The 20,887-nt window shown below is 39.7% G+C and overlaps 1 protein-coding gene across 3 annotated transcripts in view; it reads left to right on the top strand.

Moving 5' to 3' along the window:
* Positions 1-20,887, top strand: part of DUS2 (dihydrouridine synthase 2) — a 1,571,638-nt gene that overhangs the window by 941,410 nt on the left and 609,341 nt on the right. For all 3 annotated transcript variants that reach the window (XM_044082049.1, XM_044082046.1, XM_044082048.1), the window contains one exon: positions 9,859-9,945. In XM_044082049.1, the coding sequence (XP_043937984.1) occupies positions 9,859-9,945 (87 nt within the window). The remainder of the gene's footprint in view (positions 1-9,858; positions 9,946-20,887) is intronic.

The raw sequence follows: 20,887 nt of genomic DNA, 5'->3' as shown, positions 1-20,887 counted from the left end.
TCAGCAAAAGCTGTTAATGCATTAACTGTGCTTTAAATTTCTGGTATATAAGGAAATGTTTTTTGTGTTATAAGAAGAAATAGAGGCTCTCTCTCTGTGTGTGTATATATATATATATATATATATATATATACATATATTAAATAGGTACGGAGACAGTGGGCATCCCTGTCTTATTCCATTAACAATGGGCATCCCTGTCTTATTCCATTAACAATTTTTATTGGACAGGAAATAATCTTATTAATATATAAAGATGTATGGGCATTAGTGTAGAGAATTTAAATTAATAAAAGTTTGTGTGCAGCATAACTGAAACCAGAAAGTCGGTCAAAAGCCTTAAAAGTATCAAATGTAAGTGTGAAGAATTAATTATTATTTTGTATATAAAGTGTAATCAGAGTATCCAGTGTTAATGTATGGTCACGGGTTTGTCTAGTTTGTATAAAGCCGGATTGATTAGGGGAAATTATGTCTGGTAATATAGGTTTCAATCTATTAGCCAACAGTGAAGCAAATATTTTAATATCTATATTAATAAGAGAAATCGGTCTATAACTTAATGGATTTTTAGTATCAGAGTTTGCTTTGGGAATAAAAATGTTGTTAAAATTAAATCTGAGATACCATTGTCTTTTATATAATTAAATAAGTGCAATATTTTTTTTAAAATTGTATGAGCAAAAGTTTTATAAAATTCTGCAGTGATGCTATCTGATCCAGGTGATTTACCAGCTTTAAGGCTATTAATTGTTTGTAGGATGTCTTGTTGGGTAAATGTTTTTGTAAGAAAATTCAGCTGGTCTTGGTTTACTTTTGGGAATAATAATTGATTTAAGAAATTGTCTGTTTTTTGTGGCGTGACAAAGAGGTTGTGTTTACCATATGCCTGAGATTGCAACTGAACAAAGGTTTGTATAATCTCTTATCTTATATTATAAAATTTGTCCTGAAGTAAAATTTCACTTATCAAAGGAGAGGATTTATTGACATTTATAAGTCTTGCTAATAATTTGGCGAGCGCTTGTGCCCTTTCTGAATATTTAGCTAACGTTTTTGTTTTGTCAAATGATTGCTGCATTGTGTATAATAAGTCAAATTCTTTCTGAAGAGCAGTTAAATATTTTGTAGAATCAGATTTGTAATTTAAATAAAGTTCCTGCTCCAGTTTACAGCTCTTGTCTTTTAATGCAGTGTCTTTTAACCTGTAAGATCTTTTATGAAAGGATGCCTTACTTGTAAAGATACCTCTGATCTGGGTTTTTGTGGCAGCCCATTGTACATCAAATGTAATTTGAAGGTTGGAACAATTATTCTATAGAGGTTGTTTAATAAGTAGTTAATTTCTTGCATAGCATCCTCTTTCTGAAGTAAATTAGGATTTAAGGTGCCATTATAGCTGGTGTTTTTTTTTTAGTTTATTCTAGAGTGATCAGAAAAGAACCTAGGCTCCATATAAAAAATAAGATTAGTTCTTAAAAAGATTTCTGATATCAGAAATCTAGTCTATCCCAAGTTTTATAACATTGAGAGTAATAAGTGAATTTTAATTGTGCGGTACTATTATTTTTAAAGTTAAAAGGATCAAATGAACTAAAATCTGATTTTAAATCTGAAGTTGCAGCAGATGCATAAATGTATGATTTATTCCTAGTTGTTCTATCAGCCAATGGATCATTAACAGCATTCCAGTCTGCTCAAACAATATAGTAAACATTAGGGAAAAGGCTTAGTAATGTATAAATTGTTATGAAAAACTAATGTTGTTAGCACAAGATGCATATATATTCAAAAATTATATAGGTTTGTCAAAAAATGCATTTTAATTACTATGTAGCAACATCTTCCTTCAACATCTGAATCTTGCTCTAAGATAGTGTCATTGATGAATTTTTGTAATAATTGCAACTCCAGTAACATTAGATTTGTTGCCTGATTCGGTAATTTTTTCCCTGTAACTTGAGACCAATACCCCAACATTATATGAGTCCCTTGTACAAATATAATTTATGCTTTTGATTTAAAAGCTAAGTGGAAAAATACATTTCTTTTTTATTTGTTTGGATTCCTTCGACATTCCATGTGTCAATTATCCACATTGAAATTCTCTGCAAAGACATGTAGTGGGATGGGAAGTATTACATTTTCATAAGATATATACCAATAATTTAAAAACAAGCTCAGAGAAAAAGGGAAATAGCACTCAACTCTTCCCATTAAAAACCTGTGCCTAACCACATCCCTACAACACCAGGAAGAGAGTATTGTAACATTGCATAAACTATTACAGCTATATGAAAGATAGTAGCATTGATTCAGAATATATTGTCTGTACATTCATTTGTTAACAGTAATAATTAAGATAAAATGCTTTTAAGTAGGATAAGCATAACATAATTGTCCTACAACACCACAAGTCTTCTCGCTCAACTCACGTAATATATAATACAGTTAAACCGAAAGATGATGAAACTTAAGTATTTTATAAGATTTACTAGCAGAGCAGTCTGTTCGCTCTTGTTTGACTATATACATAATATAATATCCAGTATAATAAAAAGTTTAGATAGTAACAAATCTAAAAGTCCACTTGAATTGAGATGAAAATACCATCACTTGCTCAGTTATAACTGTAGAAATGGTTTGTGAACATCTGCAAAGGAACTTCCTTAAAAGGGAAACAGGAAGTGCCTTATATAATTAACATCAAGTATAAATTGAGCCCAGACAACCATTGAGTAAGGAAGTTATCACTCGGCACACTTCAAGTTCCAGTTATAAGGTACATCTTAATTATTGTAAGCTAGATCCATCAAGTTTCAGATTACGCAGCTAGTATGCCAACCTTCACCAACTCAGCTCTGGGTAAAGTTATTTTATACCAGCATAGCCTGTCATAACGAGCATTTTTCATTCAGGAGAGAAAATCAGTGCATTAAAGAAGGCTTGCCTTGCTTCCTTTAGTGACCCAATTGAATATTTAGCTCCTTTATGTTGAAATATTAAAGTGGAGAGGTATCTCATCTGAAATTGAATCTGTCTGGAAATTAGAAAAATGCAAAATGGTGATAGCTTCTGTCAGTCTTGTTTAATTTGCATAGGGAGTTCTTGAGCAAAAATAATTTTATTTCCATTCCAATTTAACATTCTTATTTTTAATAGTTGCAAGAATTTAAAGACATCTTAATTGTTTAAAAAGTGACATAGATTTGTCTCAGTTTATCATGAACCGGTGACAGTCTGATTGCTTGGTGTGCTCTTTTAATAATGATCTGGCTAGCTGAAGATTTGTTGCAAGGTTTCTGTCAGCATTGACTGTATTTGTAATTTGCTATAACAGTATCCATTGCTTGAAATGCGCACACACAAAATAAAAATAGATGTGCTGCCATTGATTAAATCTTTTCCTGATGCTAGTTTGTTAGACAGAATCCAGTGAAACAGCATTTCATTGAAAAGTAAAAGTTCAAGAAGTGTTTCTGTAGGCCAATCCCCATAGCACCCAGTGCAGAGAAGGTCTCATTGATACCTCATCCTCAGTTCATTCACTAATGCATTTTCTAAAAAAAAAAAAAAAATTTGATTGAGTAAAGATATATCTGATTTATTAATTGACACTTGTAATTAGCATGTGTATTAGCATAAATATCAGTATTATCCTTGATACTGCAGTTTTCCTTTATTTAATTTGCTTAGACAACACTCTGTCAGTTTTTTGCTTTATACTTTTATGATGAACAATGTGTAACTTTTGTATCCTTCCCATCAGTCTTCTTAAAATAGGCATTATATGGTTTTCTTTACAAAATGTTAGTACAATTTCCTTATGTAGAGATATAAAATATTTCTAAGAGATAATGCATGGTCTTTTCTCCACGGACCACATGCTCTGTGGCTTTCCTCCTGCATGAGGTAGCCCTGGTGTACTGCTTTGTCCATCTAATTTTGCCTGCACCATATTAATGAGGTGTATGATGCCACTCATGATTAATATCTCAGTAACAGTGCATAAGCTAGCCAGAACAGGATACTGCACTGACCATGCCATGCAGCTCGGCACCTGTCTGTTTCCCACCTTCCTTGGATAATCTGCACCTGCCCTCTTTTCCAAACCATCAGTACTTGACCAACTTTGGGTTCGGACCCTCAGAAGGCTGATGATCTGGCTTCACAAAATCCTGCTGTTAACTTCTTAACACTACATTTTGTCTGTGTACCTCTGTATTTTAGAAAGCTTTACTTGAATTCCCTTAATGCCATGTATCGGTTTAAATTAATGCAGTTTGATTCTTTTATATGCTGTGTTTGTTATGCATCTAGATTTCTAGTTGTTCCTTGAAAACCATCTTTATATTTCAGGGAGCAATCCCTGTTTTCAACTCAGTTGTGTTATTCTGATGTAGTATTGGCCATTAGCTAACCTACTACCATAGGGGGTTCATGGTTCAGCTGGAGGGATGGGTCAAGTGATAAAGACAAAATTTCTATCCTCACTAGGAAGGGTGTGGACTAGCATCTTTAGAACCGTGACTTAGCCGAGGCAGTGGCATAACCTTAAATGCACTCAGATCTACTAAGGAAGCAGAGACATTTAAACAGACATCAGTCTAGTGGTGGATACATGAGTGGGATTATAGCCATATTGGTCAGTCTGCATGGACCTTTGCACATCTGGACATCTTGAGATGATAAGTGATGTTATGGCAGCACTGAGAAGATCTGTATACTCAGCTAGTGACTTGGGCAATTTTATTTGTTCTTTTGTTTGTTTAGTTTGTCCCACTAGAATAGTGACTTGCTTTCAGGGGAGACCCAAGTTGGCATTTGTAGTGCTAGGAAAAAATCTGGCCGTGGCATTTTTGATAGGTGTCATCGGATCTTTTACAACTTAATCTACCACCAGCTCAAGCAGATGGGACCTCAGTTTATCATCTCATCCAAAGGAGGACACACTCGGGACTATTGCAACACTCCCCAAAATACTGCACTGCAGTAGCAACAGTCCATTGACATAGAGTGGGAATAGAACCCACAGCCTTCTGGTTTTCCTGCTTAATGGACCAAATGGACACAAGCACAGGGCTAGAAAAAAAAATCACAAAAAATATGGTTTCTAGTTACCTGTATGGTGGACATGTTTCCTGGAACGTCTATATTTTGGCCATGCTGTCTCAGACAGTGAGTTGTCAGTACAGGGACATACCCCACTAGGTTTTATGGGGGTGACCAGTTGAGTATGGGAAATGCATGGTATAATGGAGTGGATGACTAGAATATGGGGTCAGCTGATGCTGTAGGGGAAAAGAGAGAATCTGCCCCCCCCCCAAATTTCTTCATTTTTTTTCATGATTTTTTTCTTTCAGATGACTCTATTATTAGATATTTTGTAGCTCCATACTGATAGTTGATCTATATGTTTCTCCATAATAGTTCTGCTTCTCTTCTAGCTCATCAAGCAGGTTATCATCTAATCATCAATTGATGTATGATACTGTATGCCCGTTACTCTTCCAGGAATGTTCAGCAATATTACATGTAAAATGTTGTCTTTCCATGTTTGGAAGGTTAGTATGTCTGACATCTCACCAATGTTCACAGTTCTACTAAGGGTTTCATTGCTGGGTCAGCTATTCATTTAAAGATGACAATTTTAAGTTGTTTGCCATTGACATGTTGCTTCTCTCTGATTACCTCCTTAACCCTGTTCACCATTTTCATTCAGTTATTAGACGACGTGTGGAATACTGGGCAGAGTTTCACCCCTTCCGTCGGTACTTATACTACCAAATACAGGTGAAGTCACAGTGCTTCTGTCAGTACTGATACTGCCACATACAGGTGTAGTTACCATGCTTCCATCAGTACTGATACTAACACATACAGGTGTAGTTACCGTGCTTCCATCAGTACTGATACTACCACATGCAGGCGTAGTTAACGTGCTTCTGTCAGTACTGATACTGCCTCATACCAGTGTAGTTACCATACTTCCATCAGTATTGATACTAACACATACAGGTGTAGTTACCGTGCTTCCATCAGTACTGATACTACCACATGCAGGCATAGTTAACGTGCTTCCATCAGTACTGATACTACCACATACAGGAGTAGTTACCCTGCTTCCATCAGTACTGATACTACCACATATAGGTGTAGTTACCATGCTTCCATCAGTACTGATGCTGCCACATACAGGCATAGTTACTGTACTTCCATCAGTACTGATACTAACACATACAGGTGTAGTTACCGTGCTTCCATCAGTACTGATACTACCACATGCAGGCGTAGTTAACGTGCTTCCGTCAGTACTGATACTACCTCATACCAGTGTAGTTACCATACTTCCATCAGTACTGATACTAACACATACAGGTGTAGTTACCGTGCTTCCATCAGTACTGATACTACCACATGCAGGCATAGTTAACGTGCTTCCATCAGCACTGATACTACCACATACAGGTGTAGTTACCCTGCTTCCGTCAGTACTGATACTACCACATACCAGTGTAGTTACCATACTTCCATCAGTATTGATACTACCTACCACATACAGGTGTAGTTACCATGCTTCCATCAGTACTGATGCTGCCACATACAGGCATAGTTACTGTACTTCCATCAGTACTGATGCTACCACATACAAGTGTAGTTACTGTGCTTCCGTCATTACTGGTACTGCCACATACAGGTGTAGTTAGCGTGCTTCCATAAGTACTGATACTACCACATGCAGGTGTAATTATCATGCTTCCATCAGTACCGATACTGCCACATAAATAATGTATCATGAATTCTCTTTTTAAGACTAATGCTAAATTATTCTGTAATCCTTCTTATGCCTATACATTGTTAACTTTCGCACCGTTCATGCTTGGAGCTTTTCTCCCCGGGCCTCTACTGAAAATGGACATATATCCAGCTAGACTAGCCCGGTTAACAAATGTAAAATAAATAAATAAATAAAATAATAGTTACAGTGCTTCCGTCAGTACTGCTACTGCAACTTACAGGCGTTGTTACCGTTCTTCCGTCAGTACTGATACTACGACATACAGGTGTAGTTACCATGCTTCTGTAAGTACTGATACTACCACATACAGGCGTAGTTACAGTGCTTCCATCAGTATTGATACTACCACATACCAGTGTAGTTACCATGCTTCCTTCAGTACTGATACTACCACATACAGGTGTAGTTACTGGGCTTCCATCAATACTGATACTACCACATACAGGTAAAGTTACCATGCTTCTGTCAGTACTGATACTGCCATATACAGACGTAGGTACCATGCTTCCGTCAGTACTGATACTACTACATACAGGTGAAGTTACCGTGCTTCTGTCAGTACTGATACTGCCACATACAGGTGTAGTTACCATGCTTCCATCAAAATTCCTACTAAGTAATTTCTTGCAGTGTACATTTCTCTTCCTTTGAGGGCTTTGATAGTTTGTTTTATGTCCAGCCTCATTTTTATTTATTTTTGTATTAACTGAAAGTTATACTGCATGTAGAACACTTTTTCAGAAAGAACCCTAAGGAATCAGTGATGTCCTTCCTTATCACAGTTGCAGTATTTTTTGTACATAGGATATCCTGCTGAGGATAGTCTTAACATCTGGCCAGTGTATCAAAGTCTTTCCATCCTCCCAGTATCATGTATATGGCCTTACCTGTGAGGGGTAAGGTAGATATGTGACAAACAGAAGCTTAATCCTCAGAGCTTCTTTGCCAGCAGTCCAAACACAAGTACTGAATTTGGTCTGTACACCATCTGCTGAACTGGATCAGGTATTACTTGGATAAGACAAAATGTGCCAGAAAGTCTGAGAAATGTTTTGTATCCTTTCATGCCAGGAAATTGAAATTGGGTTTGGCCTTGTCTAAGTGAACCATCTCCTCCTGGATTTCTAAGGCCATTTGTTTTTGTTATTCTTTTCTTGGCAAGCAGCTGTCTTCTTTGGTGTGTGCTCATTCTACCTGGACAGTAACCTCTTCTTATACTTTTTTCATGGACTGGGTACTAGATCTGTCTTGGAAGCTGCTACTTTATTTATTTATTTGTTTGTTTATTATTAACATAACAGCAGATGCCCTACGTGTCACTGTTGCAGTATTCGGTTCCTCCCACCTGACCCTTTTCCTTTTCTGTTGCCCTTCTGCAGGTCGAGGGGGGGTTTCTCGTACATCCCTGTCTCCTTCTGTTTCCAGTCCTAGATGGGCATGTTATTGTTTCTCTGTGGTTGCTCTGGTTCTCCTGGGGCACTTCATTTCTGAACATTAGGCATCCATATGTCACATGTGTACCTTATACCTTGCATGTAGGACATACATCCAACGTATGACACCTGGAAGGGGTAAAAGGCTTTGGTATACTGACTGGATGTTAGGCTATCCTTGGCAAGATATCCCAAGAATAAAGAATACAGCAACAGTGATAAGGAAGTACATAGTACAGCTGTGTAAGATCTTACCATTACAATAGATGTCCTACTTCTTACTATTGCAGTATTTGGTCCCCCCCTCCTACCCTCTTTTGTTTTTATGTTGCCCTGCTGATGGGGTTTTCTGTTACATCCTTATCTCTTTCTGCTTCCCTTCCTGGATGTCCATGTTATTGTTTATCTCGGGTTGCTCTGGTTTTCCACCGGCACTTCAGTTGCGAGGATTAGATGTCTGTTCATCACATATGCAACTTACGCCTTGCATGTCAGACATACGGTTGACGTACAGCACCTGGAAGGTATAAAGGCTTTGGACATTAGGCTGTCCTCAGCAGGATATCCCTAGGGTAAAGAATACTTTAACACTGAGAAGTAGGACATCTACTGCTGTAGTAAGATCTTACACAACTGTACTCTGCAGAACATTCATATTGCAGGCTATTACTGCGAGTTTATACACAGATTAATAAATCACACTAATCTGTAGGTTTCTTAGATAATGATGTAGAGTGACTTGAAACTTATTAAAGAAAGTCTTCCAAAAAGTTTAGTCGTTAATTGTTTTCATAGGGGCCACAGGGAGAATGTGTGCGCAGAGTAACCTGAAAGGTTTTGCTAGCTTTTTCAGATGATTTAGGTGACACTTAAATGTAAAAATGTCCCGATATCCCAGAAAACATTTTTCAGCTTCTGCTTGAAAACAAAAATGACGACCTTGTATTTTAGTCAGAATAGCATGTGGTCACTTAAGTGAGACAGAAAAACCTCAAAGGCTTTGTCACTAATTTTGATGTCTCATTTTTCTGTTTGAAGTGTCAGAATTCATAGTACCAGGTCATGTAGTTTTTAAATGAAGCTGTAATGTAGTTACTTGTTTTCAGTTGTGTAAAATAAAGTGACTTCCTAAGTATTAGGCACATTTTAAAAGTACATTTTCAATTACTATTCAATGCCACAGGGAACTCCTTTTTTAAGTGACACAGCTTGGACTGGGTTTAGTCCTTTTTTCAGCAACAATCTACTAATATACTTTTTCATATTTTGTTAGAGTTCATTTTCAAACATTTGCATGGTTTGCTTTACACTTTATGCAATTGCTTTAAATAGACACCAGATTATTTCATAATTCATTGAAATATGCAGCTGTAACAGGGCAAAAGCAAACAGATGTACCATAAAGAGATAAAATCAGGTTCATTTTCGTCTCTAAACTCTGCAGATGTGTTACTGTGATATTTTTTTAAAAGACAAATCCTAAGTTATGTATTGCCTCATGGGTAGTTTGTTGTTAGTCTTCCTTTTAGAACTAGAGGACCAACGTTTTACATTTGCTTATGTTCCTTCACTGTAGGAAGTGAATATTTTGGCATTCATATTTTGTTCATTTGTATTGTCTTTAAGGGTGAAGGAAGAGAGACCACAGCATCCGGTTCATTGTGATGTCATGAAGGCCATCTCTGAGGCACTTTCCATTCCTGTCATAGCAAAGTAAGTCAAGGTTGTTTAGCTACACAAGTTCAAGACTGTGTTCCTGTTTTTAATCACTTTCAGATGTTCTCTGTGAACCATGGCTTTTCTGTAGCAGGCAACTGAGTAAATGTCAGGAAAATCCTACTTAGACAGCTGAACTTTATGTGGGGTTAATCAGAGTCTCTGTAATTGATGGCAGGTGTGTACCCAAGAAGACTGAATGCTGTAATTAAATCAAAAGATGCTTCAACAAAGTATTAGTTTAAGGGTGTGCACACACAACAAAGTATTAGTTTAAGGGTGTGCACAATTATGCAACCAACGTATTGTATGTTTTTTTATTTTTTATATTTTTTTCCCCTAACAGATTTCTTTGTTTTTCAATTGAATTGTAAAGGTTATAGGTCACATTAAAGGTGGGAAATGTTTTGAAATGATTATTGCGGTCTCATTTTTTTATGTCAGAAAAAGCTGGCATTTTAACAGGAGTGTGTACACTTTTTATAGCCACTGTATGTTGTTTGAGATATGCATGTTTGCACAAGTGTCAGGTGGGAATCAGTCATCTGGGGCTCATGGACGTTTTCCTGCTTGCAGAACAGCATTTGCAGTACGCAGGACATAAACTGACAATCATATTAATGTCTGTGTGCTGCACCCTGCTACATGACCTGTTGCTGCCCATGGTCCACATCAAAACTAATTATGTCTGTTATCCCGTAAAAGTCTCAACAGTTTAGAATAAGACAACATATACACAAAAAAAGGAAAGTCAAACACTAAGCAGCATCTAGCTAGGTAACATAATTACATGTGTGTGTGTGTGTATATATATATATATATATATATATATATATATATATATATATATATATATATATACACACACACACACACACACACACACGTATGCATACACGAGTGCACACATGCACATCCTAATTACTTAATGACTGTATCTTGTAACACATATGTTTGTCATATTCTGTCTTTCTGTGGGGTATTATCTTCATATTTATCTAGAAGAAGAGTTTATTTAGGCTAGTATGTATAATTAATAATAGAAGGCTTTGCTCTTATTAGAATACAGTAGATCTCCTTATAATGAGCTATAGTCAAAAAAAAAATGTGAAATCTGAAAAAGCTGTTAAGGTACTCTTTTTCTAGTTTCTTGTAATTTTTCTTGCTTTTTCCAAAAATCACCAGAGAGAATAATATTGGTCTTTGTTTGGACGTGATTATATTGGAGCACATATAACTAAACAACTTGATTCTTTAAATTTGTCTGTTAACAAGTATTGACATGATTGGAAATTATTGCAGAACACAGATACAAGTTGCGTTCAACGAGTATATGATCCCAATCTACTTTAATTTGCATTGTGCATTTCCAGGAAAAATTATTAGACTTTTTAAATATCTTTCCCACTTTTTCCATTTTATAAAAGGCTCAATGAAAAAATGTCCAAGTATGAATTTCCTAGAAGAAGGAAATTGTAATTTTTGTGACTAAATTTACAATTAAAGCTTTATCTTTATCCGTTATGCTTTAGCTCTTAAAGAGTCTGTGTTGTTTACCAAACCGGTAACACAGCCGTAATAAGCTGACAGTGCTTGTTGCTTTTGATGGAAGCTTGCAAATGTGCTGCCTAATTCTGTTGGATTAGCAGAATTTTTAGGCTAAACACAATATGTTGTGAGAAATGTGTCTCATGGTAATCCTGCTTCCTGTGAAATAAGCATGATGTTGTTTAGTTTCTATTCTTCTATTTCTTTATTTTCTATTTTCAACTGTTACATAGGTTGACCTACTATGTACAAACCTGTTTTCAGGGGTATCCTAGGAGTAGACTTCCTCAGAGTTGCACAGTAGGCAGGTAGAGGCTGAGGGAATCAAACCCTTGTCTACAGGGTAAAGCTCATAAGCAACTTGTAGTCTTACTCCCCTGCACTAACTACCACACAAACAGTTGAGGCATCTTGGCTCTGTTTGTTTAATGAACCCAGGTAACACTTTCTGATTGCCTGGCCTGCAGTACAGAGACCTCAACGGCCATTGTTTCTTAAAACCCTTCAGTGGGCTATGAGGATAGAGATCCAGAAAAGTTCTTTTTAAATTGTATATAGTTATAGTTGCATGTTCAGGTGTTCTTTGTTTCAAACACAGTTTCTTTGTGAGCACTTAATTTAATTTTTTTGTTTTGTTTTTCTGTGTATAATTACATGTTTAAAATAAAAAATATTTTTGACAAAAAAAAAATGTCCTGCCCTTACATTCCATAGTACATAGCAATAAATGCTTGCCATTCTAGGATTGTAAGAATTTTTAAAGTGATCTGAATGCTAATGTTGACCATTGCTCATTGTCTTAAGAGGGTCATGTAAGCGTGCATGTGTGTACCCTGGACCTTTTGAAAGTTTGTAATCCTGTTACACAAACATTTGAATTTCTGTTTTAGTTAATCTCACCGACTGTGATAGTTCAGCACATGTAGTTAAGGCTGAGAGGTGCTAGGGGGCTTCATCCAGTGGTCCTGGTTTTGCTTTCCTCAGTTTGCTACTCTTGAAAACGTGCATTTTTGCCTTGATGGCTTACCTATATGTATTTTGTATTTATTGATTTATTGTCAACTGGTTACATTAACTGATCTAGAGACCCTTGTCAGTCACTACCTGGGCTATAAGGCAAAAACAAATATTAAAGACAAGCATCGAACAGACACAGATGTAAATACAAGTGATAAATACATAACAAATCGTTGTGTGCTGTAAAGACAAAACTTACGGTTCTTCTTCTTTCGGTTTTTCCCAGTTAGGAGTTGCCACAGCAGATCACCTGTCTGCTCATGATTGGCAGTGGAGTTTTACGGTGTCGAGTTGCCGGCCTGGTACCCAACCTTCCACAGAAGGCACACACGCACGCACTCACGCCTAGGGCCAGTTTAGAGTATCCAGCCCACCTACAGCATGTCTTTGGGATGTGGGAGGAAACCAGAGCACCCGGAGGAAACCCACGCGACCACAGGGAGGACATGCAGACTCTTCACAGAAGGCACCCCAGCCGAGGATCAAACCGGAGAACCTCTTGCTGTGAGGCGGCAATGCTAACTGCTGCACCTCCGCTGCTGCCCAAAGACAAAACTTACAGTTAATTGTCATTAATAAGTAATCATTTACAAAACTGGTAAGAATAGGATTATAACATTACACTTGTTATAAAAAAATTCAAAACAAAATTGAATAAAGATGAGTAGTAAAACTGAATAAAGATGAGTAGTAGTATACTTAATTACATGGTTACTGAAGCCTTAGTCTAGATAAAGTCTGTCAGCTGAAAACTGCAAGGAGACACACATTATCTAACCTAAAAAGTGACTGTATAGTTACTTGTGCAATGCTAGTGCTGCTCTGTTAGTGAACATTGACAGGTGTGCACTTGGATTCTGAACAGCTAATTTTGTTACAGAAAATTACAGGATCTATCTCTTTGAAGTAGCCAGTTTCATGTTAGGCCAATGAAGTGCAATTTCTGTCCTCGTGTGAACTTTCTTGGAGGGTGGAAAATGTGCTGCTGCAACAGAATTAGTAGGTCTTATGTTATGCATTATACTTAGATGGTAGTCGGATATACTCAGCATATTTGCATATGACCGAGTTTGCATATCACTGTGTGCTAGAAATGGGAGACACCAGGCTGACAAATGTTTAAGGAGTGCATTTTAGCAATTTTCCTCTCTGAAACACTAAAAATAAGTATAGACAACTGCTCCCAGTCTCTTAGCTCTTTATAATTATATTCTGTACATTTGGTGCATTTCCTAAAAGGAAACAGAAGTAATCTAAAAAGCTAGAGTCAGGTCTGCTATCCCACGTCTGACCCAGAGGGTGACAGGACTAAACAGAAACTGAGTATAAAGGATTAGTCCAAATAAAATCAGTTTAGCTAGCACATCTAGGAGACTCTGTGTCTCTGTCTCTCTCTTTCTCTCTACTCTCCCTATGGAAAGAATAAAGACATATTTTTGAAGTTTTAAGTAGTTTATTCATTTAAGTAGGTAGACAGATGAGTGTTCCTGTTCTGCACACATGTTCATCTACCTACTTAACTGAATAAACTACTGGAAATTTCAACAAGATATCTTTATTCGTCCCACAGGGAGGGTATCAGAGAGAGAGAGAGAGAGAGTCTCCTAGAGCTGCTAACTAAAGTGATTTTATCTGGACTAATCCTCTGCACTGTACATTTAGTGAAAGGCTGTAGCTTGGGCATGAGGTGCCTTTCTTTAGGAGAAGAAAGCCTTTGATGGGTGCCTGTGTGGGGATTTGCACATGGTGTCAGACCAGCTAGGTGCAGTTCTGGCAACCAGTTCCCAAGTCAGGATACACACCCTCATTGCCATTACAACTTGGGAGGGGGGTACAGTGTGAAATTCTGCTGTAAATAGACACTTTTCATCATAGATGCAAACAGGAGAAAGTTCTGACCTACATTGCTTCTTACAAGATGGCAGCAGTTGACCATGCCTACCTCAGGATTAATGATACAGTCCCTCATGCAGTTAAGGTACATGCCAATGCAACAAAGAGAAAGGTAATGGAGTAGAAGGTAAACACAGGTCACACCCTTCCGGAGGTAAGTCAGTCCCCAAGGCAGACATGTGGTTACTACATGTTGGGACCTTACTTTGAACTAATGAGACATGAAATCTGTACCTCTCCTGTAATTTAGATGGACAGTAAGGGGCTGGTGAAAGATGCATGTCCTGCAACCATCTGCATAAAGTGTGTATGCTCTACCTTTTCCCTATCCGAGTAACCAGAGCGCACGCAGAGTTGGCCTGCTAAGAGATAATGGTCCCCTGGGTTGTACAGAGTTCTGTGATTGGCACCTATCACTACTCTTCTCCCTTGGCCTCCCCAAGGCCAAACAAGACTCAGTGTCTTAGCATGAGGAGAGTTCCGTGGGCCCCCCAAACCATGACTTGTTAGTCAGGCCCTTGACCACAGATGGTTTCACATCTGGTGGAAACTAGCTTCATGGGTGCAGGAACACATCCTTTGAGAATATGTCTTGATGCCATAGCCAACATGCTCCTGCCTGGGAATATAGCTCAAAAAAACCCCGAGGCACTATTCTCTGAGAAAGTACAAGACAGACAATACTTCTCCTGGATGACCCCTCCTTTGGGAAACATTCAAGCTTGAGAATTTCAGCATGGATTGGTATGTGTCTGCCACTCCCTTTCCCAGAAATGTTTAAATGAGTATTTGGGGAAGAAGGTGAAGAGCCCTGGGTCATCTTCCTTCCGAGTCCATCATCATTGATGCCATATATGCAGCCTGGAAGCACCCACATTCTGTCCCTATAGCTCTTAGCATGGATGGTGTCCTCTTTAATCCTCTGTCTGACTGGAGTAAGATCATTTACAGACTTCCTGGGAAGACTGTCATGGTGATTCCTTTGTCCAGGACAACAGCCAGAGGCCACATTTTACCACCTTGCCGCACAACAGTGATGCTAAAGTGCTGGGGAGTGGGGGAAGCAGTTTTCTGCTGCACTCTAAGTCTCAACTCTTTGCCTTACCTGTCCATGTTCCAGTCCTCCCTGATGGATTAGGTGCTGGATGATCTTTCAGCCCTTTTCTCATTCTGTGTATAAGAAAGGTTTCGCAGTATTCTATTTTTTTCTTGGTGCTTTCCCCCTCTGCCAGCAGAGCATCAAGCCTCCCCTTTTCGGACTCAGGTTCATTAATTCCCCAATAGTGAGGAACATCCCATTCCATTAGGTTGTGAGCTAACCCAAAGAAATGTCATTCAGGCAGACATTATGTAATCTGTGCTTTTGTTGGCACAACAGATATGAGAGCATTTTGTGTCCCTATTCTTGCCTGGGGGCAAGGGGAATGGGCTATAACCATATCATCACAGGTATTCACAGTGCCTTCACATGTGCACACACCCATGCATCCATTAATGCATTAATGAGGACTACAACCCAGCAGTGGCTTGGTGAGCTGTATGTCTTCCTCCAGGATGTCCACTTCAGTGCCCAACCCTCCTTCAAAGGATTCTAGACATGTGCGTCCTTTTCCAACTCCCCAATGGGCACACCCATCCTTCCCTGCCAGTGCAGTCAAACACCTGAGTAACCAGTCAGACTCTGATCTCAGTTTGTAATTTCTACAATGGGGGATACCATGTAGTGTACTAAGTTTAATGGATGACTTTTTGGCCAGAGTAGCAGGCGGAAGTACTTGCCTGCATATGCTGGCATGGCTGAGGTTCTTCTCCTTTAACAATGTGATTAGACAGTTCTTTCTTGATGCAGTATTTTGCAGATGGGTTTAAATGTTCAGCTTACACTGAACTAGGTGGATGACTTCATGAAGAGAAACAGTTACCATGGTGCAGGGTATTTAAGAAACCTTCACTATCCGGTCTGTCCCTTCTTCTTCCTTGAGGCCAAATCAACCTTCAAAGATAAAGAAGAAGAAGCCATCTTACAGACCAAGGCATGCCATTGAGCTTTAAGCAGTTCTGTTCAAGCCTGCCCTCATTGTGCCACCTAAATTACCTAAGAAGATAACTCCACCAGATCAGCAGTCAGCGCTGTATCATGTAGGGTTGTTTCATTTAGCAGACTTTTCTCATTCTGCTCTTTTGAGAGACTGTCACACAAAAACAAGCAACAGTTATCCACATCTAAGGCCTCTTAGGTTCTCCCCAGTAAAGACCGCAGGTAGTGACCTATCTCCTGTGGTCTTTTGGGATAATAACAGACTCTTCTCCTTCAAGAGTTTATAAATGTGATTGGAATGAGGCCAAAGGTTTTGATCCAACTTCTCTATTCTGAAGGAGGTTGGAAGGGTTTGGTCCCATCCTGGACCGCAGTAGCTTCATCATGCACATTTTTTACAACAGGTTCCAGATTTTAACTTTTCTGTAGTTTACATGTGCTGCCTTAGGGCACCTGAACAGTAATCAGGATATTAGGGAAAGTTTTTGGCATATCATTTTCTGTGGTTGCCACAGGAAGCCCCTTTAATTTAGTCTGGGCAGACACTGCTGTTAATCTATAGTGCTCCCATTTCGTTTGTTTGTTTGTTTGCAACAAGAGTGCTAACCTTGGTGGTAAAGGCCTTAATGGGAAGAGAGAACTTTGTGTGTTCCCTTTTCTGGATGATTGGCTTCTTTTACTTTGGTAATATTCTGGGAGTAGGTGCATACACATGATGTTCTTCATCTCACATTGCTGCAGTCCTTACACTTGGGTAGTCCGCTGTCCTCGGTCGGCCCGAATATCAAAGTATTAGGCTGACGTCGGTCAAGGCGCTTAAGACTGACATCAGGACGTCAGGGTATAAATGCGCATGACCGACGTCATATCCTCAGTCTTTTTTGCCGCATGGTCCGATGCAGAAGCAGCGTTGCAAGTGCCGTTCGGCGTTCTGAAATTTTCAATTCGGAGTTTCAGACCGAGTCAAAGTTGGCTAAGTACCCGTTGGGAATATTTAAGTTTTTCTTGCCTCAGCGGTTTACCGGATGTCAGAAAAAGTGAATAACTGTATTTCTTGTGGGAAGCAGATACCGCATAGAGATTATCATACTTTGTGTATTCCTTGTTTGGGGCCTGAGCACGGCGTTGTAGGGTGTCGCTTTTGTGCTAGGTTCAATAAGCACTATTGAGGCTAGATTGTGCCAGGTTAGTCTTTGGGAAGCGGTGCAATTATAAGATGCCGAAGAAGCGCAAGGACAAGGCAGCTAAACCCAGACAAGAAGAGTCATCCGTACCGGACGCCGGTTCTTTAGAGGCGTCAGTGGAACCGGTGGTTCCACGAGGCTTCTCTGGAGTCTCAGGGAGACTTTGTTATTGCAGGATGTGGCCTCCCAGGAGGCAGGTCAGGCTGAAGGGGCTTCTCAGGTTACTGTTCTCCCCTCCCTTCCTAAGGTGGTTAGGCCCTCTCCTTCTGTTTCTAAGGCTTCTCCCAGAGGCAGGCCAGGTTTAGCTTCTGTTGGTGTTACTCCTAGTTCTTCTGGTTCTGTGCCCAAGAAGCACATGCTTAAAATGGCAGAAGATTTAATTACTTTGATTAGAGGTTCTTTGCCCCCTCCAGATAAGAGGCCTAGGGTGGAACCAGAGTTCGGGAGTTTTGAGCAGCCTTCAGATGTTTCAGAGTCTTGACTGAAGACTTGCAGGAGTATTCTCCTTATTCTGATTCTGATGCAGATGATTCTACCCTTCTGCTTCTCCTCCAGAGGATTTTTCTTTTCAGAGACTCTTCATTCCATGAGGGAACATTTTAAGTGGGAAGGTCAGGACTTCTCTGATTCCAGGAAAAGGCTTAGGGAGTTTTGCTTTTACCCCAGCATAGGCCTTTGGCTATACCTCCTGTTCTGGATGTTGTGGAAGATGTGTTTGCGGAGGCTTCACTTAATCCTGATTCTTTGCCTCCTGCTCCTGTTAAACCGGATAGGTATTATAGGGTGCCTGAGGCTCATAAATATCTTTATAAGAGTCCTAGGGCGGACCCAGAAACTGTTAGTCAGGGACCTAAGGGTGTCAAGGCCTCTGTTGTAAAAAATCTGGTTCCTCCAGATAAAGAGGCCAGAGCTTTGGATAGATGGGGAAAGAAAGTCTATACTTCTTCCACCTTGGCTATGAGGGCTTTGAATTGCCATTTTCACATGTTGAAATATCAGAATTATCTACTTTCTCAACTGAAGTCTAAGGTAGATGCTCTGGCGGAAGGCATTGAGTGTAAGGAATTACAAGATTTAGTACATGTCTCTGAACAGGTGGGTAAGCATTCTTTACAATGTGGTTTTGATGCTGTACAGGCCTCGTCTAGGGTGGCTGCCACTGGGTCAGTTCTTCGCAGGCACGCCTGGTTGAGGGATCAGAATTTATCTGAACATGTTAAGACAAGGATTTTGGATGCTCCTTTACAGTCTGATGTGTTGTTTGGTTCACCTGTTGAGTCAGTCTTGAAGAAAATGGAAGACAAGGCTAAGTCTATGCAGACTGTTAAAGATTTTTTGCAAGTCCAGCCTCCTTTAGTAGGAATTGGCCTGCTAAGGGGTGGACATACCCTTCTTATGAGTCACAGTCTAGGGGTAGATCTAGACGTGGTAGGGGCAGAGCTCAGAGCTCCTTCAGGCCTAGAACAGGGAGTTCTCCTGCACAATCTTCAGGTGAGGGCAGGGGCCAGTCCTTTCGTAAACAGGCCCAATGACCTACCTTTTCAGCTGCCAGATCCTTCTTGTCTGGCAACACCTTTGGGAGGAAGGTTGGCACTCTTCAGAGAAAATTGGAGTTTGATTACCCAGGACAGATGGGTATTGGATATCATACACCAAGGTTACAGGTTTGATTTCCATACCTTGCCTCCTTTCAAAGGCATGCCGGACATTCCTCCTCAGCAAAGACTAGAGGCTCGCAAGCAAATTTCTCTGCTGCTTCAAATAGGGGCTATTCAACCAGTCCCTCTACCAGAAGTGGGCCTAGGATTTTATTCTCGCCTGTTCCTAGTGCCAAAGAAGGGGAACACGTGGAGACCAATTTTGGATTTATCTATCCTCAACACTTATCTGGACATTCCCAAGTTCAAAATGTTGACGTTACAACAGCTTTTACCTCTGCTGGGCAAGGATCACTGGATGGTGACTTTGGATCTCAAGGAGGCTTACCTTCATGTTCCTATCAGGCTAAGTTGCAGGAAGTATCTGCGTTTTCGAGCTGGGACTTCACATTATCAGTTCTCTGCATTGCCCTTTGGCTTATCTACTGCCCAGAGTGTTCACGAAGGTTCTGGCTCCAGTGATAGCTTTCTTCAGGCTAAGAGGAATTCAGATCTATCCTTATTTGGACGACTGCCTGATTCTGGCCCAAGGAAAGGACGAACTTCTTCATCATTTGCAATATGTGATAGCAGTGCTAAGATGCCTGGGGTATTCTGTAAACGAAATAAAGTCCAGTCTAGTACCCTCTCAGGACATGTGCTTTCTGGGTGTGAGACTGAATACAGCATCCCAGATGGCTTTTTTGACCCCGGACAAACAAAAGAATCTTTCTCTTTACTTCCATCAATTGTCTCATCAGTCCAGGCTGACTGCAAGGACAGTCCTTCAAGCCTTGGGGTTCATGGCATCTTGTATTCTGGTGCTTCCCAATGCCAAACTGCATATGAGGAAGCTGCAATGGTATCTCAAAAATGTATGGACACAGCACTGCCAAGATTTGGACACTGTCATTCAAATAATACCTTGCATTCAAAAGGAATTTTTGTGGTGGGCTCAGGAATGTCACCTAAACAAGGGACTCTCTGTGACCCGGCCAGAGGCGAGTCAGATTCTAACGACAGATGCCTCAGACAAAGCTTGGGGAGCTCATCTAAATGGAAAGTGGGTACAAGACACGTGGCCTGCCAGACTTCAACATCTACATATCAACTTGAAGGAGATGTTAGCAGTCCAATTTGCATTAATAGCTTTCAAGGATTTACTTCTTCCAGGGCAGGTGTTGATTCTAACAGACAACACAACTGTCATGTGGTACATCAACAAGCAAGGGGGAACACATTCTTATCCTCTATACAGACAAGCAATGGTTTTGTGGGAGACGGCTCTCAGGTTACAACTAAATCTTCAGGCAAGGTTTCTGCCGGGAGCACAGAACTCCTTAGCAGATGTGTTGAGCAGGCAAATTATGGATCCCCACGAGTGGAAATTGGATCCTCATGTATTTCAGAAATTGACAGTGTCCTGGGGAACTCCAGACATAGATCTGTTCGCTTCTCCACTAAACTACCAGCTGCCAAAGTTTTGCACAAAAAGGTTTCATCCCACAGCTTGGAAAGTGGATGCTCTTTCATTCAGCTGGAACAATCTTCATGTGTATGCCTTTCCACCTCTGCCTCTCCTCCCAAAGGTACTCCTGAAGGTCAGACAGGACAAGCCAAAG

The sequence above is a fragment of the Protopterus annectens genome, chromosome 8.part1, assembly GCF_019279795.1.
Source record: "Protopterus annectens isolate FY-2018-M chromosome 8.part1, PAN1.0, whole genome shotgun sequence".
Taxonomy (NCBI): Eukaryota; Metazoa; Chordata; order Ceratodontiformes; family Protopteridae; genus Protopterus; species Protopterus annectens.
Note: the sequence above shows the minus strand (reverse complement) of the source record. Positions and strands in the feature narration are given on the sequence as shown.